The sequence below is a fragment of the Malania oleifera genome, chromosome 3, assembly GCF_029873635.1.
Source record: "Malania oleifera isolate guangnan ecotype guangnan chromosome 3, ASM2987363v1, whole genome shotgun sequence".
Lineage (NCBI taxonomy): Eukaryota > Viridiplantae > Streptophyta > Magnoliopsida > Santalales > Ximeniaceae > Malania > Malania oleifera.
Window position 1 is genome coordinate 54,186,490 of NC_080419.1, and position 26,846 is coordinate 54,213,335.

The 26,846-nt window shown below is 36.0% G+C and overlaps 1 protein-coding gene across 1 annotated transcript in view; it reads left to right on the plus strand.

Moving 5' to 3' along the window:
* The window catches only part of LOC131152179 (DNA repair protein RAD50), a 105,812-nt gene extending 82,742 nt beyond the window's left edge, over positions 1-23,070 (plus strand). The window contains exons 19-26 of the mRNA XM_058103894.1: positions 5,479-5,648; positions 5,728-6,052; positions 16,037-16,162; positions 16,249-16,301; positions 21,770-21,920; positions 22,024-22,220; positions 22,308-22,436; positions 22,536-23,070. Coding sequence (XP_057959877.1) covers positions 5,479-5,648; positions 5,728-6,052; positions 16,037-16,162; positions 16,249-16,301; positions 21,770-21,920; positions 22,024-22,220; positions 22,308-22,436; positions 22,536-22,575 — 1,191 coding nt within the window. The 3' untranslated portion in view covers positions 22,576-23,070. The remainder of the gene's footprint in view (positions 1-5,478; positions 5,649-5,727; positions 6,053-16,036; positions 16,163-16,248; positions 16,302-21,769; positions 21,921-22,023; positions 22,221-22,307; positions 22,437-22,535) is intronic.
* The last annotated feature ends 3,776 nt before the right edge of the window (positions 23,071-26,846 follow it).

Consider the following 26,846-nt stretch of genomic DNA (forward strand, 5'->3'; position numbering starts at 1 on the left):
GACCCCAAATTTGGCTGTTTTCATAGTTTACTACAGTTCTAAACTATTTTTAACCACTTTACAATTTTTCCTTGATTTTCATTTTCTATTGAAATGTGATCTGTATTTTATGATATCTTACTTCTGATCCTATATCATGGCTGTAGGCTTAAATTAATTTTTCCAGTATTTTCTGTTTTTTAAAAATATGCTGAAATTTTTAGTTTTTGGTGTATAAATGGCAGCCTTGTAAAATTAATGGCTTATTTTATCCCAATTTTCACAAGAAACGGTAGAAATTGTCCTAGTCAATGTACTTTTCAACATTTTCGAGCTAGCTAGATTGGGCTGATGACTGTGACCTGGGTTGGAGACTTGGAGTAATAATTTTGCATTAGCTCTGTGTGTGCACATGCAACCATGTACACATGCAAATGATGGGCTGGAAAAAAAGTTTTGGAACACCAAGGTCATGCAATTGGTGCACTCTTGTTGGGTTGAAACAAAATTCTTGACAGAAGGGTGTTGGGATATATCATAGGAAAGGAAAATCTGAATTTTTTGGAACTGTTGGCCAAAGTGGCAACCCAAGAAGGGGTTGAATTGGGTTTAACTAAAATTAAATGCTTGATATCAAATTTAAAGAAAATTAGTGAAAACAAGCAAACACACAAATATTGAAGCAATTAAAGTAAAAAATAAAAGAGAAATGTCAACTCTTTTATAGTGGTTCGACTATCCCCACTTGCATCCACTCTCTCAACACCAACCACGTTGAGGTTCTAGTATTCCCCTTGCTTTAACTGCGACAAGGTCACCAATTACACCCTTGTTTTACAGGGTGACAAGGAAACCAAATACGAAGAGATTACAATGGAAATTTATCAATATACAGGTTGAAGCTCAATCAATACAACTCTTGAAGAATAATCAAAGTGATGGTACAATAGTTTTGTATGTTGTCTTTCAAAACGAGCAAGTTAAATCGTGAAAGTGATTAAAAGAGAATAAAGAGTTTAGACACTTAAAAAATTTAATATAGATATGTGCTTTAATGTTATTTAGGATTAAAATACAAAGAAGAATAGAGATAGAAATTTGTCCTCAGAAAGAAGAATATACAAGTTGAAGCTCAATCAAGACAACTCCCAAAAAATAAACAAAGCGCTGGCACAAGAGCTTTGTATGTGATCTCTCAAACTGAGCAATTTAAGGCATAAGAGAGATTGAGAATTTAGAGTTTGGGCACTTGAAAATTTAATATAGATATGGGCTCTAATGTTCCTTGGGCTTTAGAGGGCATATTTATTGAGTTTGAAAAAAAACTATCCGTTTTCTAATCATTAGAGTTAGTTCTTTGTTAAAACTGGTTGACCTGGGTCACATGCCAGTCAACTAGGTGCTAGCTGTTAGAGAGAAAAGCTGACAGTTGAAGTGTTGATTGCTTCATGCGTACTTCGTAGGGGTCGACCTGCTCTCGTGGGGCGTCGACCACTTGTGCATTTTACCTACTCCAGACAACCACCAATCAACTACCTCTCTTGGTTGGTTGACCACCCTGGTAAGGCAGCCCAGAACAGTCTCAGTTTTTTTTTTTTTTTTTGTTTTTTTCCGGTTTAGTTGTTTTTGTGCCATGACCATCATATTCTTAAGATATGCAAGTTAGAATACAATATAATTAAGAGAAAAACAACTCCAAAAAATGTCAGAAATAAGCTTTTCAAGTTCTTTCAGTTCTCCAATTCTCATGTCTTGACCTATTAGACATATTTTTAATTACAAAGCCATTAGTCCAAAATTATTTTTTATCATCAAAACCAAGTTAATGGAACGAATTGCATGAAGAAACTCTGTTTTTTGGCAGAGAAAGAAATTTATTTAGTTACTAGAAGAAGGTACAAGAGTGAGGGGACTAAAAAGAAACAACAAAAGAGCTTCCCTCAATCCCTTTGCTGATAAATCAAAGAAACAACCTAGGACACCCTCATAGCTAAAGCTCAAAGAGAATCTGGAAAAGCCACTATATAAAATTTAACAGCCGGTGCAAAAAGCTCCCACACCATCATGCATCTCCGGGTAGGGCAAGATGATTGCTGCCTTACTTCCTTATGTGGAGAGACTGTTTCTGCAATTTGAGCCTAATGTGTAACACCTCTACTACTGAGCCAAGGCTTGCCATCAAGCACCTATAACATTACAAATAGTAAAGCATAACATGAGCTTTTAAAATTCTAGATTTTCTTCTTTTCTATTACTTGTTTTTTCCATATGGCTTCCACTTGGGCACTCCCAATATCATCCCCCCCTACCCTCTGAAAATGCAATTCCTTCACTTTGGAATGATCAAACCTTGGTCTCTATGTGTAGCCAATGCCTGCAAACATGCAAGGAGGCGCTGGGCAAATTCATTCCTTTTGCATAACTTCAAAAAGTAGTAAACTGGGCACACTGCCATGATGCCTTCCCTTTCCGATTCTTACCAAAGGGCCAAAATTTCACCCACAAGGTATGTCCTGCACCCCTTTATTTAGTGTGCACACCCAATTTTCCCTGAAAATGGTGAAAAGCATGCACAAAGCTGAGTAGCCATTAGAAATTAAGAAACAAGTGCTTGCTTGTCTCATTGGAAGCTAGCAAGCATGTATATTAGGGTTTGATTGCATTGTCAGACCACTACACATAAAAAATGATAGTGTTAATTCTGTTAAAAACCAAAGTCCAGGTAAATGCATTAATTTCAGACAGTACCCTGTCCTTCCAAATTTCTTTCTCCAAAAAGAAGAGAAGATATTTTGACAACTGCACCAGAAAATATTAGAATAAAAACGACAAGAATTATCTCCTTTTGTGGTTCTAATATGACATCTTTCAATGGTTAATGGGTCATATTACACTTTTTTTCCTTGCTGACCAAGCAAAATTACACTTAATGTTTCAATGGCAGTGCATTACCAAATTTTCAATACTGTTCCTCGATACAGTTGCCATTGTACATTAGCATGCTGAAGGAGCACTAAGATTTTTAGTAGACCTTGTGTCCTTGTATATGATTCAACTGCAATGATAGACAAGTTGGAAAATCTACTAACACCATGTACTAGTACTAGTAAGAACTTCAAGTATTAATGAGTAAAGCTTTGTTAAAAATGTTCAAGAATATAGGTAATCTCTGGCTGGGTAAAACATATGATGCCAAAGAGTAATTTTTCACTTTAGTATACTTGGTTTTTGTACTTTTATTTGAATATTACATTTTTTATACAAATTGTAACTGATTTGTAAGTACTGAAACTTGACAGCGAATGACTTTATTTAATTTGGGTGCAATTAAACATTTTTGAAAATTTAGGGGTGCAGTGTGCCATAATTGAAATTTCATGGGCATACCCTGACAAATTGCATTTGTAAATGATCTGTTAAAGTATATGGCAGAGCAACTATTGATGAATAAGGGCATAAGTGCGTCCAATCTAAATGGAGAAAAGCTGCAAATTTTCTAGTAAGTAAAGTTTCTCATCTTTAAGAAGTTGAGAAGGAGTACCAGTTGGTTAAACATTTAACTGTCACCTTGAAGTGCCATCACTGCATTAGAGATTGTGCTGTGTCTTTTAATAATCAGACTGGATGGGCCTGTCTGACCACTGGTCGGTTTACGGGCCTGTGAATATCAGACTACAGGATTTGAAGACAACTGAGGTTGACCCAGCTGAAATCAGGTTATCGACTCGGCTGGACCTCATTGAAGGTCTGGGTTGATCTGCTCACTTAAAAAATGGATATTATGCTCACGGGATTTTAAACTGAAACCTCTTCAAAGATGAGGTATGTCTTAGTATCATACTGGTTTAGGCCTTGGTATAATTACTAAACAGTATGCATGCACAGACATACATACATTACACAGATACAACAAAATATACTTGACATGTATATATATATATTAACACGCGTATGAATAAAAAATTCTCATCTTTTATCTTAGTGTAATTTTTTTTTATTGAATCAGACATTTTTCCTCGCCATCTTTTCATATTCATTCAGCTATCACCTTGGAGGCTGTTCTTGATTTTTTGGCCCAAATAAATAATTATAGTCAGCATCTTTGTACTATATATGTATATATATGTGTTTATGTGTGTGTGTATATATATATATATATATGTATAACTGTTGGTTTTTCTGAAGCCTTTTCCTGCTTTAGACCTTTATTTTTTACCTTGAGGAGTTTCTTTTAGACTGAATACAACACAATGTTGATACAGCCTGTCTGAATAAGCTTGCCACATTTGTTTTGTGAGATTTATGAATGATTATAGAGCACTTAAATATCTTCACAAGATAGCTCTGTGGTAACGGTGAGGTGTCAACTCAGATATTTTGGTCTTGATACCTCATAGGATCAAACCTGAATCTAGGTCAACAGGGGGTCGTGATTTTAAGTTTGACTTTTGGAGGCTTCAAAAACACAGAAATTCCAATTTTAATTTCTATTTAAAAAATGATGGGAAAATGTAGTAAGGCATGTTATCTTTTATGAAGCTTTAGAAAACTGTTAGCAGATATGATATTAAAATATTGCATATAAAATACATCAATGACAAGCATGCGTTGTATAAGGTGCAATAGCTGTATTGTTAATGCAAATGAAATTGACAAATCTGTTAAATATTACTTATCATGCAAATACAGCTATAAATGGTTGGATAAAGCCTTGTAGTTAATATCTAAGTTTTGTTTTGATTAAAATTTCAAAAGTCATTGATGTCCTTGTGACAATAATTATGTTTAGTTAAAAAGAAGGTTTACTAAGAAATTTCAATCTGGAGGATTTTAATAGCCCCAAATTTTAATTTCTAGGAAATTTTATTCCATTGTCAAAAAATTTTGAGATTTCAATAAACTTTTATTAATTTGTCGAAATTTTGTAAGAAGGAAATTAATGATTTTCCCAGTTAAATTTTGAATGGAAATTTAAACAAATTTCTAGAAATTTAAGAGTTTAGAGCATGACGTGAATTTGTTGCATTAGGTGTTCTAAAAGTAACTGGTCAATTTACTCAAGAATGATACTTTGGTTGTTGCTGTGGTTGTTTGAATTGATAGAATTTTCATTTGGCTGGAAAAAAATTGTTGAAGAAAGTTTCCTGTGGATTGAACTCTGGAATTTGTGGGCTACTGAGGTGAAGTCTGTCATCTAAGAAAATGTGTATTTACTATTTAGAATTACCATTACAGGTGCCTACCTTTGTTTATCTGGTCACTTTATCTTCCTGTGCTTTTTCTTTCAACAGTGCTTTTGTTCTATTATTTGGGTGAGATGCCTAGGTTCTCCTTGTTTGATTTTCGTTAGAGACACCAAGTTTAAGTAACCAAGAATTATTAGCTCTAGTAAGTTGTTTTTACCATTTAAATATGCATTTGTTGTTAACATTGAAATAAAATCTGCATTCATGATTATTTTATGATCCATTATTGATTGATATTCTTCGAAATTTTTAGCATTTGGCGGAGGCTCTGGGCCCTTTATTGAAGGAGAAAGATAAATTATTGAGTGACCACAATGATTTGAAAGTTAAACTTAACGGTGAGTATGAGGAGCGGGCTGAACTAAAAATAAGTTACCAACAGGAGGTTGAGACTGTTCTTAAAGTTGCTTCGAAGATTAAAGAGTATGTTTTTTGAACCTGAGGATGGACTTGTGTAGTTTGCACATGTCATTGTATCTTGATTATTATTTTTATCCATCAGGTATTATGATTCAAAGAAAGGAGAGAGGTTGAAGGAACTGAAAGAAAAGCAAACTCTATCAGAGTCTGAGCTTCAAAGTTGTGATATCAGGAAGCAAGCAATTTTAGATGATCTAAACAAAAGTAAAGACTTGATGCGGAATCAAGATCAATTAAGACGAAATATTGAGGATAATTTGAATTACAGGAAAACAAAGGCTGAGGTGGATGAACTTACTCGTGAGATTGAATCTCTAGAAGACAACATATTAAAGATTGGTGGGGTTTCCACTTTTGAAGCTGAACTTGGAAAGCTCTCTCGAGAAAGAGAGAGACTTCTTTCAGAGGTACTTCTGTCCCTTGCTGACATCCATGCATGTTTTCTGTTACATTTAAGTAGCCCGATAGACAGATTTTTATTTTGTTTCAATGCTAACTGCTCTCTCTCTCTCTCGGAACGCAGAACACTACACTGTGGTCTGTCAACCCTGTGGTTTTTTTCTGCATTGCTTTAGTTTATCTTATTGGTGTTTCGTTGCACTCATGGGTATGGGTTATTACTTTTCAATGATGAATATGTGCAATGTAACGATCATGGTTACCTGGATCACTGCACCACCCTTTGCAAGCACTCTTGATTGTGGTGCTTTTGGATTCCTTGATCATGGTTGTACGCAATCTGGATCACTAAAACTGGAATCAAATTTCTTAATGTGTCAAACCAAAGAAATGAAGAACTAATGGAAAAATTGAAGAGATTTGACAAGATAGTTATTGAATAGATTTTGCATTGGTTCAATAATAGGAGAACTTTAGGGCTTCAAAGCTGTGGGCATTTCTACCCTAATACCCAACATAATGGATGGAGAGAAGGGGGTGGGGGTTGGCAGAGGGGCATGTTTGATAAACTTCTGAGGCCCTGTTTGTTTGTACTTAACTGTCTTTAAGTTGAGGCTGTGCTCTTAATGGTCTAAAATTCAGTGAACTAGTCTTGTTTGGGGAACCCTTTATTTGATGTTCAATTAACTAGAGATCTTGTCATTGCTGATTTAATAGAGGTCTAGTCAGATTTTTTGGACATTTTTTCCACTGAGAATATGTAAATTCCACTATACTGTGACACATTTCTCCTAATCTCCCTAATCCTATCTTACATATATTCATGGTAGTATCAAACAACTAAAAAAATATAGCATTCAACACTTCATGCTTAATTTTATCAAATGCCCCATAGATGAGTTGGTTCGGAACCAATATCGTTATCTGAACACACATTCCTTTATATCAATTTGATAATTGAACTAGTTCTGAATGTGCATTTTTACCATTTTAACCATGTTTAATAAATTATGAATTAGTAAAACAACTTATTTTTCTTCTCATTTCTCAGCAATCAAATTCAATTTAGAGATTGCTAACTGTTTGACGACTGGTTGGCTATTGTCGGTTCCGGCAGATATGGGTCAGAAGGTATGATTCTTGTTTTGGACCTGGCCCAACTTATTGATAAGAAGGGTATTTATTTTTCATATAAACTGGGCCATTTACCTGAGCAAGCCCAAGACTTGGGTTTATCTAAGTTGGGCTCTAATGAGGACTCTAGGGGAGGTCCTCATTCCTTGGGCTCTATTCAAAGGTAAATGGCAAAGGTCAGGATGCTGGGCAGGGAAACAGGGAATCAGACAAGTCAGAGCTGGATTTCAAGAACAGGAAGGACCAGTTTCCAGTTCTCAAGAGTTTAGGAAACAAGCCATGGGAAGGAGGAGGTTAAACTTCACGTTCAGAGTTCAGCATTCCAAACTTCAAGTCGGGTTGATCAAACTCTGGTACATACCCAGATTATTAATATTTCGAAGCTAGAATTAGACTCTGGTATTAAAAATGTTCATCCTGCCCGGAAGGTTTGGAGGGAGTGTCTATTTTTGAAAATGATGGTTTAGTCAACAATTCACAGCATAGGGGTGGAATATTGCCTACTCACTGTGGAGGAAATTCCCAAGGGGGATTTAGGAGCTCATGATCTTTTGGGTTAGTTGGATTTAGAGTTGAGTGATATTTGAGGAAATGACGTCCACTTAGATGGTGTCAAAATTCATAAATTGAAGGGTCATAGAGAATTAGAAAATTTGAAGAGTTCGGTAAATTATTATGGAAAGGGTCTGAAAATGCGTTTTCTTGATTAATTTTATCTAGTTTCATGGTGTGATCTTCAGTTTATTTATTTATTTTTATTTTTCCTTCTTCATTTTCTGTTTTTTTGGCGGACTCCTTGTTCCCACACGTTGTACCTTCTTTTTTCCCTACTTAATATACTTTCTTAAAAATTACCCACAATTGAAACCTGCAATGGAGGGGCTGTTCGCAGATGCCTAGGGGTAGATGTGCAATAAAAATTACCCACATCTTGTATCTAATGACTGCATGACCTTTGATTTCAACGAGCTGTTGAGACCTGATAGATGTAGGAGAAGATAAAAAACCAGATACCAACTTGCCATAATATTTGAGTCCCCCAAGGTCGGATTGTGTTTGCCAAATCCGTGTGAGACCCTACTGATGATCATTACCTTTTGAACATGATCAAACAGGAAAAAGATCTCGTTCAAGAACAAGTTCAATCACTCTAGGCTTCATGGGATTGAGAATTTGCTTATTTAGAATATGGACATTGTGGATGCTGAAATGGCCAGGTTTTGGGTAAATCTGCCATTGATTTGAAAGCTTCTGTTGTCATATTTGGAGGCTGACAGCCAAGAAACATGATTGGTTTCTTGTCAGAAGTATTCATCAACATGTAGAAGTTATATAGCCTTCAATGCATAGAGGTATGCTGAGTGTGAGGGGTGCAGATCGATAATTCATTCATAGCAATGGGGAGAGAAGGGAGGGCGGGGAGAGAAATGTAGGTGCTTAATTGGTCAGCAACAGAGAAAATTATGAGCAAATAAGAGGCTTGATGCAGTGGGTTGGTGGTATTAACAAACAATGATCGGTTGACTTAATTCTGGCCTAATAAGATACTGGTCTTATAAGATACTGCTAGTTATAAAAAATAAATTTATATTAAATGTCAGAGAAAATAATCTAAGAATGATTTCTTAATAAAAAAATTTACAAACAAAAATAAACCAACTTAAAATTGAGTTTCTAAGATTCAAGAGAAGGAAGAGAGGGAAAAATGCAAAAAAGGACTCAAAACCTATTTTAGTCATTCGCAGTCATTTTGATGGTGTAACAACCATAACGGCTTGTAATGGCCCGTGATGGCCATTATGGTACTGTAATGGCTGTTATGGTTGTGAATCAAAGGAGCTCCAAAATATCGCCTTGTAATGGTCTCAGTGGCCATCAATACTGTTACACAATAGCTGTTATGCACCTATTTTTAAGATTATGTGTTGAAGGGTTGTGGAGAGATACATAATGTCTGCACTCAACTTGGAATTTAATTTTTTTATTTTTATTTTTTATTTTTGTATAAGTAAAGAGAAAATTCATTAAAGGGTACCAAGGTGATGCCACCCAAGTCCGAAAGCAGTGCCCAAAAAAGAAACCCCTCTAAGACAAGGTGTCAAACAAGTTGAGAACAGTTTGGGAGTCTATCATGTACAACCAACTATGCCAATTAGTAATAGTGCTTGTCCATCAATCTGTGATCATATTCAACAGTGTAGTTGGTTCTTCGAAGGCTCTTCTATATCTTTCCCTGACAGAATCCAAACATTGGCAAGGGGAATAGGGGTCAAACCTGTCTTCCTTTCTTTACTTAATTGAAAGCCTTTCCAAGCTTGGATTTCTTTCTCCACTGTCGTACCAATGACCTGTTACTGCCTGGAGTGGACAATCTGTTGGCCAAACCCCAGAGGTGCCTGCTCCAATAACAGTGTTGATTGTTTGAGCATCTTCCTTGCTCAAATAGTATCTATTAACCAGGGGCAGTCCCCTTTTCTGCAAGTTGTTTATGGCTTATTAAGGATGTTTTAGAGAAATGAATTGTGTTCAGTCTGCCAAAGAAATCCATGAAGCTCGAAATCTTCCATCCTTAGGCAAACTCAGAAGAGGCCCTTATAATTCTCATGAAAATACCATGAATACTCAAATATAATGTATAATCTAAATCTCTCTTTAAGTTGGTGCATTGCTATCTCTCATGCCCCCAACTTGCACGCAGTTGGATGAAAAACTTTACTGCCAAGATCCTAAGTGGAAACATGTGCTAATTGCGCTTCTGATATTATCCAATGAATACATTACAAGCTTTTGTATCAAAAGAAAGATCTTCCAAATGGCTTTCTAGTGAAAAACGTTATCCAAGGTCCCACAACCCTCATTGATGATTGTATTATAGAAGATTTTTACCTCAGAAAGAACACTCGTGGAAAGTTTACAAATCACACCATTCTCCCTGTCATGAGAAACCCTACTCCCATATATTAGATACAAAAACTGGAAAATCTTTCGACTTCCCAGTCTCAAGCTCTTCTAATGAAAGCAGCATTTGACAAAATCCTGCCATTCAAACTCTCTGGCCAGGATGAAAGGTCAAGAAACTGGGGAAACTTTCCCCACTCTAAATCTCCTGCCAGAAAGAAATGAATTTACTAGTACCCACTTCAAAGATAATATTACTGAAAAATTGATCCCAACATTTTCTGATGTTGTTTCCAAACTCCCACCCATAAGCATTCTGGGTTTCTTGATGGTCCAACTCTTAGGGTCAAAGCTGTATTTGGCCTCCAACAGGATCCTCCCAATCTATGCATCAATTGATACTTCATGAAAAATCCTAGTTAAAATAGTTGAGGCATTTGATACCTAACCTTCAAAAAGTGGATGTTTCACTACGGCCTGTTTCACCTAGTAGATTTTGAAGTTATCCTCAGTCCTCACTATTACCGCAAAAGTTCTGAATGCCCTCCAAGCTTTAGCCACAGAGCAAAGAATAGGAAAAAGAGACTTAAAATACAATGGGAGGTTGGAGAGAGTGCTCTTGACAAGAGTGAGCCTACCTCTTTTTTGAAGGAGTTTCTCTACCAACCCACAAATTTCTTTTCAAACCTCTCCACCACCAAATCTCAACTGTCCTTGTCTTTGAATTTTGTGCTTGAGGGAAGGGCCAATTACAATAAAGAGCACTGCCCAACCTTGCATCCCAAAGCATTTTGATTAAATGGTCACTCCTAATAGGTACAGTCTCGCTCTTCTCCATGTGATTCTTGAAAAACTAGACAGCATCAGCGTACAGAAAACAAAAACAAAAAAAATGGTTTTAGGATTCACAATCTCCTCAAAATGGTCCCCCAAAATATGGGTGTTGTGCGTAGGCAGCAGATGATTTGCCACTTCCTACCATGTGAGTCTTGTTTCTCAGAAAAACAAAAAATATGACCATTAGCCTCTGCTCTAACTAGCGTCCAGCTAAGCACTTTCATCACCAAGATGAATAGGAAGGGGGAGATAGGGTTAACTTGCCTCTGTACTCTTGATGGGTTGAAGAAGCCAGATAGAACACTGTTTTTGGAGATGGAAAGCATGGTACAATACACACACATCCTAATCCAATTCCTCCAGCGCTCATTCTCTCTCAGATGGAGAGAAGGCCCCAATAGATATGGTCGATTGCTTTTTCTATGTGCAGATTTCATTGTCACCTCATTGCTTCCGTCTGTTTTATTGTTCACCTCTTCATCAGTGAATAGAACTACATCGAGAATTTGATGACCGTGAACTAAAGAACTTTAAATGGGCCCCACTACTTATTGCATGAGCCTTTTTAGCCTATTTGCTAAAACCTTGGTTATCAATTTGTAAATGCACGTACGAGGCTAATAGTTCTACAACCCTAATGTTGATCGCTACATTATTCATTGTGATGAAGACAATGTACGTATTGTTGATATAGAACATCCCCAAGATGTTGCCTGAGGACCTTCCAGTTCTTTTGGAGGAAAGCTATAGTAAAACCACTATGTGTGCATGCACTTGTGTTGGTTTTGCAGTCTGTGTGTGCACATGTGTGCAGGGTGTCTATATACACATGGCACACATGGATATGCATACTCAATACACACATGTATTAACTAAACTCAGTGCAATGTAAGGATTTGTTTTTCACTAACTATTCCATGTGTGGCATGAAGAAAAATGTGGTTGACTTGAGTCAGTTATACCTAAGATATATTCTGGGTATCAGTTCATAAAATTTGTTAGCCACTGGAATGGAGCAATTGTGTTAGCAATTTCTTTCAAAAAATACAATTACTGAAAAAATGCAGAGTTTTAAAAATGTTTCGAACATTTGAAATACTTAAATGATCAATTAGGCATCTAGGGTTGAGCTTTTGTAGTACGACACTGGTATAGTAATGAGATCATTTCTAACTGCTGAATTGAAAAATTATAGCATATTGGGGTACATTAATGTAGGAAAAAACCAGAGTGTGTACATGCTCTATATAATGGGGCAGTAGATGTATCTAAACTCTTTGCGTAGTCTAAAAGCACACAAGCAACCTGATGGAGAACCACCAATGGAGACTTTAAAATGTTCATATTGTATCTATATTTTTATATTTTAGTTTGGGAAAACTCTTGTTATTTTCGAAGCTTATTCAATTTAGGTTTATTTTTTATATTTAAGTACTTTAGGGTTATTTTGTAATTTCTTTTTTAATTGGGGCTTTTATGTAAATATGTGTTCTAGTTAGTAGTGGGTATAAGTGTTGGACATGTAAGTTATTGTATAGTTATTGTTTTGAATCCATTGCAGTTTCTCTCTCTCTCTCTCTCTCTCTCTCTCCTGTAGATTTATGTTCTTCTTCTATTCTTCTTTCTCATCCTTTCTTTTTCTTCTTCTTCTTCCTTCTCTTATCGCCCTTCTAATTCTGTCTTTAACCTCCATTATGTTATTTTCCTTCTTTGTCCTTCTCTTTTTGTTACGTTCTTCTCTATCAGAGGCTCAGAGCCTAATTTGATTCAGTCCCAGACTTTCGTGTTGCTGTTCTTTCATCAGATTTGTGACTCCTACAATAATCTCCATTCAGGTTCATCCAAAATTTCAAACTATATCCACCACAAGATTGCATTCTACTCTAACAAGCTTCATTGCTGCAATAACAGGTCAGAACTCACAGGAAAATACCCAGAAAATAGAAATAGAAGCATTCATCAGCCTGCCCAGAAAATAGAAATAGAAGCATTCATCAGCCTGCAACTTCTCCAGGAAATTAGTTATGCCACTGGTTTCGAAACCTTCCAAAAGCTCAAACCACATCTACCACACAACCACATTTACTCTAACAGGCTTCGTTGCTGCAGTAAAAAGTCAAAAGTCACAGGAAAATCCCAAAAAACATAAGCATTCATCAGCCTGCAACTTCTCCAGGAAACTACAATCAGCACTTCACTGTTCCTCCTTCCTCATTACAGACAGACACCACCGAAACCCCTTCCCCTTCAATATCATCTCCATCTGACAAGGGGGTGGCCCCCACGCGCCACCAGAATCTACCCTAGTCAGTGGCCCCTCTTAATTCCCTATTTCCTGCATTTTGTTTTTGCTACACCTCCACCCTTACTGGAATCGCCACCCCTGATTGACCTCCAACTAGAACCTCATCACTAGAGATCCATTGCTAGAGCCGGACATGAGCATGGGGAAGTTGGCAGATTTCCCCTGTTTTGCTCAGACTCGAGGGAAATTGTTTCCAGCTTCGAGAATTTTTATTTTTTCCTGATATTTTGAAGCTTTCTGAGTTAGTATTGAAGTATCAAGCTTGATTTGCATTTCTAAGGTCAAATATAGCCTAATCTTCGACTACAAAGCAAATTTCTGAGTTTTGAAGATCTGCCAACATCCAGGTTGAGGCCTATTTGCTATATTTTTAGATTTTGATGCAAAAAATTAGTTTCCTTCCGTGCGATTTTGATGGTGATTTGAAGAAACTAATCTAGGACTGCTTAGTACATATTTTTGGAGTGTAAAATCAGTGTGCTAACATAGTTCTTGAAGCATTTGTGAGAAGTTGTAGTGAAATATTTGAATATCTTGAAACTGCAAAGTCAGAGCAAGGACATTTTGGTAACATTGTATGGACTTACACTACTTGGACTTCATAGAAATTTATTTATTGTTGCTTATCTATTTGGTACTTGTTGGAGTTTGCATTGGTCCATGTTTACTCTCCAGTTGAAGGAAAAAAATGAGTAAATTCTGTATATGCGGTTTCTACTTAGTTGGCAATTCTCAACAATTACTCGAGGAACTGTGTAGTCTTAGACAAATTTGTCACCAATTATTACCTTAAATTTAGAGACCTTATTTATCGGCGTGCTCTTTGTAAGTAACCTAGATTGGTAATTTTGTTCAAGGAAGGGTTGAGGGAATAAGAAGGTTTATGATTATGCGAATTCAAAAATATCCTACTACTCTATCCAAGACTTACCAAATGGCTTTGGAGGCTAAGAGATTTCTCCAGCCACCAACCTATAACACCAATTCTTATATTAAAGAATTTCATCATTCTAGATTATCCATGGTCACATAGTACTCCTAGATCCTCACAAGATGTTCAAGATAGAACTCAAAATTGTTGAGAGTAAACAATCAAATATCAAAAGTGCCAATGCAAATGCATGTGTAATTGAGTATCATGACTTTATAATTTGATTCTTCATTGGACATGACTCATGAATCTTCTCAATGGTCAGAAGGTAGTCCTAGGCCCACCCAAGATGTTCAAGGGAAAACTCAACTTGTTGAGGATATCAGAAGTGCCCAACCAAATTTTTGCATAATAGAATATCATGACTACATGAATGACATGCATAAGTGCTGGACATGTAAGCTATTGTACAGTTATTGTTTTGAGTCAACTGCAGTTTCCTTCTCTCTTTCTCTCTCTCTCTCCTGCAGGTTCCTGCTGTTCTTCTTCTTCTCTTCATCTTCCTCTTCCGTTCTTCTTCTTCTTCTTCCTCCTCCTATCTCTCTTCTGATTCTGTCACTCACCTCTGTTCTGTTCTTCCCCTTATTTGTTCTTCTCTTTCTGTTGTCTCCCTGCTGCTGCTGCTGCTGCTTCTCTTCTTCAAATCTAGATGATCTATGTATATCTCATTAAGCAAAAAGAAAAGATTCCCTTTAATATATGTAGATGGATCTCATGCAATGGGTATTACTCAGGTTATTCCATTGAAGGATAAGATAAAAATAAACAAACCATAAAGATCATGCTTGGACATTCTTTCCACAGAAAAACGTTCAACCTCGAAGAAGGTGCATCATGTATATAGGGGGAATACGGAAAAGCCTGTAATTCCTAGTCATGAAAATCCCGACTTGGTCTCCTGCCAAGTGCCAACCAAGGGCACACTATTTGTGACACAAGCATTCACATCCACATCTAACTTAAATATTTCTAGTTATTTTATGCCAAAACCTCTGCATACCCGCACATATTACTCCAAATAGCCACCCATGGTCACCCACTATCTTGAGTATGTGTTGGGAGAATTTCTTCCAGACTTTTCGCAATTTTTTTTTCACTAGCCCACTCCATGAAGATCCCATACCTCCTTGTAGATATTGATCATGCCCAGTGCTTACATTGGTAACTCTCGTACACTAGTTTCCTCTTGAAGGAACATCTCAACAATCACTCCCTAGTAGTTTTATGCCAGAACCTCTGCATACCCACACATATTACTACAAATAGCCACCCAAGGGCCATCATCCACTACCTTGAGTATGTGTTGGGAGAATTTCTTCCAGACTTTTCACAATTTGTTTCCACTAGCCCACTCCATGAAGATCCCATACCTCGTAGATATTGGTCATGCCCAGTGCTTACATTGGCAACTCTCCTACACAAGTTTCCTCTCAAAGGAACATCTCAACTATCACTCCCAGAAAAGGAACTATTGAGACAATCAAAGCCTCTTGATCCTGTAGTTGTGATCCTTAAGAGGTTTGCACCTTTTATAGTCATCTAGGAAGTTATATTTCTCTTTCTACTAACAACCCTTTAAAAGATACTGCTATAGTTTATTAGTGAGTGTTAGAATAGGGAGCAAAGGCATGAAATCTGTGGGAGATTAGCAACATTGTAGTGTGACCTATTGTTTTTTGGAATTTCAATTCTTATTTGAAGGGACAACGTCTTCCCATTTAGTATTTTCTTGTGCCTTTGAAATTTTGGGAAACCATTTTCTATTTAGTTGCATTTGTATTTACATTTTCTGAATTTGATGTGCTTTATTTTGTTGCATTTCCATATGGAGAAGATCATTTCATTTTCCGAGCAATCTATATGCTTTTTTTTTTTTTTTTTCATCAGTTAAACAGGTGCCATGGAACAATGTCTGTTTACCAAAGTAATATTTCAAAGCATAAAGTTGATCTTAAACAGACTCAGTACAAGGACATTGACAAACGATACTTTGATCAGCTAATCCAGTTGAAGGTGCGACCTTTTCATGTTTCCTTTTATTATTATTATTGTTCACTTGATATTTGATCTATTGTATTCTTACTGAAATTTTGTTTCAGACGACTGAAATGGCAAACAAGGACTTGGATAGATACTATAATGCCCTTGACAAGTAAGCTCTTTGATTATCTTTTAGTTTTATTTTATTTAAACAATGTTACCTATTTTATATTATTTAATGATTTGATGCTTCCTTAAATTAGTTTGTGGTACCAATATGAATAAACTATTAGGATAAAACATGAAATCAACAAAACAATTAAGCAAATAAACACACAAAGAAAGAGACTCCACAGAGAAAATACCAAGATTTACATGGTTTGGCTTTGAAAGCTTAAGTCCACAGGCCAAGGAGAAGAGAAGTTTCACTATCTATCAAATTGAATCACTCAAAAGCTCAAACCTTGACCCTAATGTTCCTAACCTTACAAAGAAGAAAAACTATCCAAACCCTACAAATATGACATGCACTTACACACATAGCCCCCTTATGAGTGGTCCTAGGGAAAGAATTTAAGAAATTTTCTCTTGGATGCTCAATTCACCACACCTTCAAATCCCACCTTGTTGAAGTTCATTAGGCTACTTCCTATTGGCCATTTTGCCCTTTCCATTGTCATGTACATTTTTTCAAATTATAGGTCCCCATGTCTTTCCTTACTGCCTAGTCATCTATTTTTGCTTCTTGAAATCCTTGTGAGGCCTTCAACTTTTCAAAATTTTCCTTTGTAGCCATTGTTTACCCACCCAATGTGAACAAGACAAGTATACTTGGATGCCATTATTGTCTATAGTTCCAGTATGGAGGAACATAAAAAGTATCTACAAAAGGTGTTCGATAGGTTGAAGGAGAACAATATTTATGTGAAGAGGGAGAAGTGCTATTTCACTTTGCTGAGTATCAAATTCCTTGTTATTGAGTAAGATCATATCAGGATGGATACGGAGATGGTGAGATCTATTCAAGATGTGAAGGTCCCAACAACAATGAAGGAGCTACTTTCCTTTCTTCAACTTGCCAATTATTATCAGAAGTTCATGGAGGGGTATTTGAGGAGGGCTGCCCTATTAACAAAATTGCTGAAGAAGGGTCATAGATGGAATTAGAGAAAATAGTGCTAGGGAGCCTTTGACAACTTGAAGGATGTCATGATGAGAGATTTAGTACTTGCTATTCTGGATATCATGAAACCTTCAAGATACAAACATATGCATTTGACTATGCCATTGGTTGATTCTTGTCACAAGATGGGCTTCCTATTGTGTATAAGAGTTGTAAGCTTAGTGAAGCTAAATGGAGGTACACAACTCAGGAGAAGGAGATGCTAGCGGTGATACATTGTCTTTATGTGTGGCAGCATTTCCTACTTGGGTCGAAGCTTGTGGTTAGATGACTCAACTATTTGTCACTTCTTTACACAACCAAAGTTATCACCCAAGTAGGCTCGTTGGCAAGAAATTTTAGTGGAGTTTGATTTCTTATTTGACGACAAGGTGGGGCGAATGAACTAAGTCGTAGATGCATTGAGCAGGAGGGTCGAGCTTGTGGCCTTACAGATGATAGCACATTTGATAGTAAGATTACCATGACAATGCAGGAGTGCATTAAGTAGAATCCTGCCAAATATCCAGTTGCTCAAACCTTATAAAGTTGGCGGAAGAGGGCAAAGCGCACCAATTATGGTTAGAAGACAAATTGCGGATGACATAGTAAATAATTCTTCGTGCCTCGCGTTGGAGATCCGAGGACATTGTTGAGAGGTTGTCATGACACCATATGAGCAATTCATCTAGGATATCATCACACTTAGGCATTGCTAAAGCAGAGGTATTAGTGGGCACACATGCATGATGATGTGGTCAAATATACCTAAACTTGTCTCACCTACCAACAAGACAAGGTGGAGCAGAAGAAGATTGCAGGGCTGCTAGAGCCTCTTTAGGTACCAACAAGACCATGGGAGAGTGTCTTACTTGATTTCATCACCAGCTTGCCCAGTGTGGGAAACGCAGGGTCTATACTTGTGGTTATAGATAGGTTTTCAAAGTACGGTACTTTCATACTTGCACCAACGTACTGTTTGGTAAAGGAGACACCACAATTGTTCTTTAAACGTACTGTGAAGTATTGGGGTGTTCCCCAGGACATTATCAGTGAGCAAGACTCAAGATTCACTAACAAGTTTGGGACAAATTTTAAGAATCTTCAGTTCACAATTGGACATCTCTTTGAGCTACCACCCATAGATAGATGGACAGATGGAGAGATTCAATGGGCTACTAGCCGTAGATAGATAGACAAATGAAGAGTACTTAATCCATTTCATCATTGCCAATTAGAAGAATTGGACGTTACTCCTCGATGTAGCTTAGTTATAATTCAATGCTTGAAAGAGCTCAACAACCAATAAGAGTCCTTTTGAGCTTGTTGCATGCTAGCAAAACAGCACCTTGCATAGTGGACGAGTTGTACAAAGGAAAGAATCCAAGCGCATATATTTTGACCAAATAATGGAGACAGAATATAGAGATCTCCTAAGCCTACCTGGAGAAAGCTTCCAAGTGGATGAAGAAGTTGGCAAATCAAGGGAGAAGATCATTGCACTTCAACATGGGTTGCTTGGTGTTTGTTCAGTTGCATAATGAACAGATCTGGTCACCATAAGGTCGAGATAGGAGACTGCTTTGCAAATATAAAGGACTAGTCCCCATCTTGGGTAAAGTTAGGAAGGTCTCGTACAAGGTTGATCCACCAATTTAGATTGTCAACTTTCTTAAGCCATTAAATGCCAACATTGAAGATCCAAGAAGAGGTCAGCAAAAGCCTAATAAAATAGAAGTTGAAGCCATCTTTGTAGATAGAGCGTTCACATCTTCAAGAAAAAGAAACATTAGTTCTTAGTAAGATGGAAAGGCCTTCGAGTGATAGAAATCTACTAGATTTTAGAAGAAGATGTGTAACTGTTTGTGGAAAAAATTGAAGAGTACCTAACGTCAAAGTCCACGAGGATGTTGACCGTATAAGTGGGGGAGCATGTTATGAGTCAAGCTTGTTCAAGACATTATGCTTGCCTATGATCATTTACCTTGTGTGCATGGGATGGGTCACCATCATTGAAATAGTATAGGTGTTATGCTTTGCATAGGTGTAAGTCTTAGTGTATAGTGGGAGTATGATTTCTTAGAAATTTTGATGTTTCTTAGTGCTTGAGCTAAATTACCATATAAAGCTCTTTTTTTTGGGTGGGGGAGGGTGTGTTTATCATACTTGTAAAACTCTCTAGCTTTTGTAAACATGTTTATCCTACTTGCCTCCCTCTCTAAATACACGTTGCTTACGGAGGTGGTGTTAATCAGTTGCATTGCTTCAATATTTACTGCTTTCTTGCCATGTGCTTTTATGAATTTCTTATTGCTTTTGCTTGCTTTTCATTCAACTATTGTAACTGTGTACTTACAATAAACCTGACTAGTTAAAAGTGCTTTAGCTGGTGCCATAGGGCACTTCACAAGGTGTGAAGTGTTCGGCTCGTGAAACCCAAGCAGGCCCATTGGCAAGAATTCCTAATGGAGTTTATTTTCTAATTTGAGCACAAGGTGGGGCAAATAAATTAAGTCACATATGCACTATGAAAGAAGGCAGAGCTTGCTGCCTTACAACTGGTAATAATTGACTATAGTAAGGTTACCTCGGCAATGCAATAGTGCATTAAGGAGACCCTTTTCAAAAATCTATTTGCCGAAAACCTCGTGAAGTTGGTGGAAGAGGACGAAGTGCACCAATTTTGGATGATGGAATGTTGTTAGCAAATGTGGATGGAATTTTTGTGTCTCAAGTTGGTGACCTAAGGAAGACACTACTAAGAGTGTCATGACATCATATGGGCAAGCTACCTAGGGTGGCATTGGACTAAAGCATTTGTTGAAGCAAAGGTACTACTAGCCGCACATGCGACATGAGGTGGTTAACTATACTCAAATTTGTCTCACTTGCTAGCAAGATATGGTCGAGGAAAAGAAGGTTGTAAGGTTGTTGGAGCCTCTTCAAGTACCAAAGTGACCATCGGGGAGTATTTCACTTTACTTTGACACCAACTTGTCTAGAGTTGGTGAAGTAGGGTCTATACCCGGTGGTTATAGGCATGTTTTCAAAGTATGGTACTTTCATACCTGCATCGAAGTGTTATTCAGTAGAGGAGACAGCCCTTTTGTTTTTCAGGTGCAGTGAAGCATTGGGGAATTCCCTAAGGTGTTGTCATTGACTGAGACACAAGATTCATAGGGACTTCTGGATATAACTTTTTAGAATCCTTGTGAACAATTTGACATCTTTTCGAGCTACCATGGACAGACAAATGGATTATTAGAGAGTTCAACGGGCTACTAAAGGAGTGTGTGCGCCATTTTGTCACGGCCAACCAAAAGAATTGGGTGCAACTACTCGATGTGGGTTCACTTCTATTTCAACGCCGAAAAAAGCTTAACAATCAACAAGAGTCCTTTTGAGCTTGCAACAGTGTATAGCAGCCACTTTTACCTCATAGTGGACAAATTGCATAATGGAATGAGTCCAAGAGCATACATCTTCACCAAATAATGGAGACAAAACATGGAGATTGCTCGAGCTTACTTGGAGAAAGTTTCCAAGTGGATGAAGTGGGTAGATCAATGGGGAGGACTATCGCACTTCAACGTGGGTAACTTGGTACTTGTTAAGCTTCATCTGAAATAGATCAAGTCATGTGGTTGAGATAGGAGTACTTCACAAATATGGACCAATTCCCAATCTTGGCCAAAGTTGGGAAAGTCTTTCTTACAAGGTTAATCCTCTGGCTTGTATGAAGGTGCATCCTATGTTTCACTTTAGTTGCTTCAAGCCATTCATCATTGACTCTGATGATCCAAGCAGAAGTTAGTTAACTGGAGCACCTTTGAAGACATCACAACTTGATAAATGAGAAGTTAAAATCATCCTTGCAAATAGTGAATTCACATCATTAGGGAAGAAGTGGCATGAGCTTTTGAAGTGGAAAAGCTTAAGAGATGAAGAAATCAATTGGATGTCAATGGAAGACATGGATCCACTTGTGGAGAAGTTGAAAAATACTTTGCGTCAAAGTCTACAAGGGCGTAAACCACATAATTACGGAAGAATGTCTTAAGCCAAGCTCGTTCAGGGCATTATGCTCGCCTCTAACCACTTGTCTTGTGTACATGGGATGGATAACCTTCATGTAAATAATAGTTTTGGGCCAATAATGTATATCAAGCTTTAACATTTGTAATACATCCAATGTACAATAAATTATGATGATACCCTTTTTGACTACCCTTTCTGACATGCTAATCTTTAAAATAACCAAATGCCAAATCATGTATTACATTTCCTACGCATTTAGTTAGTATAAGATTTACATTTGCTTCCTCATTTGCACACTTCCCAAAGCTTGTATATAGGTCCAACGCATTTAGTTAGTATAAGATTTACATTTGCTTCCTCACCCACACACTCCCAAAGCTTGTATATAGGTATAGCATTATTCATTCCACATTATGTGGGTTGATGTTCTATGCTTGCAGAGCACTCATGCGCTTCCATACAATGAAAATGGAGGAAATAAATAAGATTATTAGGGAGCTGTGGCAGCAAACATACAGGGGACAAGATATAGATTATATTAGTATTCATTCGGATTCTGAAGGTGCCGGTACTCGATCTTATAGCTACAAGGTATGGCAGAAAATTTCTTTTGTTTTACTTGGCAGTTTTTATTTTGTAATTTGCATTATTCCGAAATAGCATTTATTTATTTATTTTGTTGCGTTTCATACAGGTTCTTATGCAGACTGGTGATGCAGAGCTGGAAATGAGGGGAAGGTGTAGTGCAGGTCAGAAGGTTCTTGCTTCGCTAATTATACGGTTGGCATTAGCTGAAACGTTTTGCCTCAACTGTGGAATACTTGCACTGGATGAACCAACAACCAACTTAGATGGCCCAAATGCTGAGTCTCTTGCTGCAGCTCTGTTGAGGTATGGGCACTTCATAATTTGGTCCAAGAATCTTTTATGAAGCATGGCCTCACATTTACCCTTCTATTGTCTGTACCCCTTCGGCAGAATCATGGATGATAGAAAAGGACAGGAGAATTTTCAACTCATAGTGATCACTCACGATGAGCGGTTTGCTCAATTAATCGGTCAACGCCAGCATGCCGAAAGATATTATCGAGTCACAAAGGATGATCAGTAAGCTTAATTTGTCTTTTGCTACACTTCAATTTTATTTGTTGACATTTTGCTCTTGCATGTGTATTTTTGCCTAACTTTTTTTAGCTCTCCTCTCAGTCAGCATAGTATAATTGAAGCTCAGGAGATATTTGATTGAAGTTGCTCCAAACAGAGACTCCTGCGGTAATGGCCTCTATTCAGATAGCTGCACATTCATGGCTTGATTTGGAATATGGGTATGGACCTATAAAGCCATGTCCGTTGTGTGTATATCCCTATTGTAAAATTCAATTTTTCAGTAGAGTTTCTTGAAAGTGCATTGCGTCCTTTGCATTGTTGCCATCAGCTGTCCCACATTTATGTTGTAGATGTAGTTGTCTGAGATATGGTTGTTGGTAGCCCGTCTTTTGTTCGAGAGGCTGCATTGCTAATCGCTGAATGTACTTCGCACTGACATGTCCAATTGTGCAGTATTGTTTGATACAACGGATGCAGTTTGTTAAATGTATTGTCAAGCAAGATTCTTGTCGTGGTTGGTCACTGAAATTTGTGGATTACTACAAGACATTGTATGTTTGAAATTAAGAAATTACCAAATCCAACTACTTATGATTTGTACAGTTGAAAGCATAATATTTCATGTCTATTTTGTGCAACGAAGATTAGATCTCAAAGGATGTTGAACCTAGTGCAGCCAATAAATAAGGAAGTACTACAATTTAAATAATAATAATAATAGTTTACACTAATGCAGGGAGAATATTATGGTTTCGTTTTTGGCCAAGTTGTCTTCCCTTTCCAGCAGTTGTAAGTGGAACATGGTAATTAAGTTTTGTATCCCAGCTCACGTGTATTTAGAAATACTTGGTAGACAATAAACTAGTTTTTTTTTGGGAATTTTACCTATTATTTATTTATTTATTTATTTATGGGAGATGAGGCTGGAGGGGGCTGGTGGTGGTGGTAGTGGCAGAGCAGGTGGGGGGTTGGTTTCTATTGGAATGCAGCAATCTTGCAGGTAGTTGCAGATTTCACAAGTTCCAAATCTTGATGTTTTCACATTCACAATCCTTGAAGAGTTCAGTGGAAGATCACGTTACGTAAGCCAAAAAAGAGTATATGAAGATACCAATGTGGATATGGGTTAATCCCTTTATTATTGAGACGTCAAAAGGCGGTTAAGGAATTTGGGAGTGAACATATCCATGGAAGTCTTTTGGGGGGCACTATGCCATAAGCACTCAAGATGACTGCGTGAAAGTGCACATGTTCAAGCAATTGTATATGCTATGCTATGTTATGCTCCCCAAATTTCTTTTGATCTTACCCAAGCTCTTGTTTATAGTTGAGCTCCTCTATTCAGTTTTGAGGGAGGATATAATTATAACAAGAAGAAGAAGCCTTTAATTATACCATGTGAGGTTGGTTAATTTAACTGATCAAGAACATTTTTCATCTATTAGATTAAGGGTTATTAAATCTTTTTTGACTATCTAATTTTAAGTTATTTCAGACGTGTCTTTATCCCTTTTCATGTCAGTAACAATAATTAGCTCATACCAAACTTACGTTTCAAATGCGTAAACCATTTAAGCTGTCATTTTCTTATTTGTTCATGTTTCTTAGTTGTCCGATATTTTTGAACCATGAAACATAAGTCAGTCTTATAGTCATCTTATAAAACTTTTCTTTTAATTTTAAGGGTATTTTATTATCACACAACACACTTGACATGCTTCATTTTTCCTTAACCTATTTTAATTCTTGATTAGTGCTATTAATTTCTTGATTTCAAGTTTAATATCCTCTCCACTACTACTAACATTATTGAAATTACATTGCAAATATTTTGTTATATTCTTATCTGAAATCCTTTAAACTTTAATGTAATTTTTTAAAGTTCTAGTTTAGATTCCACTATGCTCCTACTTTGATCAGTTAACAAGATAATATCTGCAAACAACATACATTAAGGGATTTCATTTTGAATATTCCTAATAAGTTCGTTAATAACTAATGTACAAAGATAGATAAAATAAAACTTTGATGTACACTTATTGTGATTGGAAAATTACTAAATTTTCTTCATATAGTCTTAACGTTAGTTATTACTCTATCATACATATCCTTAATGACCTCAATATATTTACTGCAAACTCCTTTCTTTTCTAAGACCCACCAAAAAACTTCCCTGGATACTTTATCATAAGCTTTCTCTAGGTCAATAAAAATCATTTGCAAATCTCCTTTTTTTTTTTCCCTCTAAAATTTTCCATGAAGTTTCTTAAAAGATAAATAACTTCTGTTATTGATCTCCGAAGCATAAAATAAAATTGAATTTTATGAATTTTTTGTTTGTAGTCTTATTCTAAGTCTAATTATTCTTTCCTATAATTTCATTATATGACTCATAATCTTAATTGCAAGATAGCTATTTAATTTTGAATATTGCATTTGTTTTTGTAAAAAGGTACTAACGTACTTTTCCTATAACTTTCTAGCATTTTCTTGATCTTTATAATAATGTTGAATAGATTAGTTAACCAAATATTTCCTTTATCACCTAAAACATTTTCAAACTTCAATTGGTATTTTATACAATCTTATTGATTTCCTATATTTCATTTTTTAATAATTTGACAAAGTTTTACATTAATTGTCAACTATCTAATACAACTTTGCTCCTTTATCTGAGTTTGGGACTCACTATATGTACAAAGATAAATTGTGTTAGACAAGTGAAATTCACGTTTGAGTTTTATATTTTTTTAATGCAAATTTGTTTCACAGAGCACAATTTTGCACTGATTGTCAACTCTAATACAACGTTGCTCCTTTATCCGAGTTTGGGATTGACTATGTATACAACGATAATTTGTGTTACACAAGTGAAATTCAAGTTTGAGTTTTTTGTTTTTTTATGCAAATTTGTTTCACATATGCAATTTTGTAAAATAACACTCTACAATTAGTAGAAATCTTACAAACAATGCAATGCATTTAAAAAGAATCTAAAGTGTACAATTTTAGGTTTAAATCCAAGCTAGACTAACAAAAAAATGCAATAGTACCTTTTGAAAAAAAAAAATTGTCTACTCCAAGATTTGCAAATGGAAAACACAAACATGCATATATTAAGCTTACAAATCATAAACAAAAAATCTCCACTACTAAACAACTATTGAAAAGAAAAGAAATAACAGGGGAGGAGAAGATTTCATCGATGGCTGAAACTAAAAGATAATGATAATTGATTGAAAATACTACAATAAGTACTCTTTGGTGCCAAAAATTTGATGCTGCTAATAAAAAATCAATCTAAGAATATTGAAGCAATAAGGAATTGTAAGAATTCTTCAATGTAAATTCAAGATTTACATTCAATATTGATGGATGATATAATTGTCTCTATTATTATATAAGAAAATCAAATAGTGTAAATTATTTTATGGACAAAAATATCTTGTTTGCTAAAAAACAGACTAAAATTTTTTAAAAGTTGTAATTGTAAATTAATATATAGATAAAACAAATAATAAAGCGGACAACAACACATAAATGCATGTATTAAGCTTACAAATTATGAACACAAAATCTCCACTACTAACCAACTATTGAGAAGAAGAAAAGAAAAACAAAAAGAAGAGAAGATCGTAGTGGTGGCTGAAACTAAAAGGTAATGACAACCAATTGAAAATACTAAAATAAGTACTAAAATTTGTTGCTGCTAACCAAAACTCAATCAGAGAATATTGAAACAATAAGGAATTGTAAGAATTCTTCAATATAAACTTAATATTCACATTCAATATTGATGGAGGATAAAATTTTCTCTATTATTATATCAAAAATCAAAATAGTAAAAATTATTTTATTGACAAAATATCGCATTTGTTAAAAAATAAAAATACAAAATTTTAATATAGTTGTAAATTAATATGTAGATAAAATAAAGAATAAAGCGGACAACAACACTAGAACTCAGAACCTCGACGACTTTGATATCATGTTAAATTACCACTTCACCTGAAAGTTAAACTTGTTATGGGCCAACAACATTTATCAAGCTTTAAAATATACATATGCAGTAAATTCATCAAAAAAATAGATAAAATTACATGTAAAATGTATAAAAGTTAATGCTTAAATTAAAAAAAAGTCATTTGATTAAAAAAATAAACTAACATTATTTATAGATATTTATATCTATATCTATAGTATAATAAGTTAATAAAAATATAAATTAATGCTGGACGGGATGGAAACACCCCCAAGATGATGTGTAATGGGAATGGGTGACCTAGTCCTACCAATTTCAACCCTCACAAGCAAGGCTACACACTCAAACACTTTAAATTAAGAATTCAATTAATCAACATAAACACAATAAAACATGCCATATCTCACATGTTTCGGGATTTTGAAAAG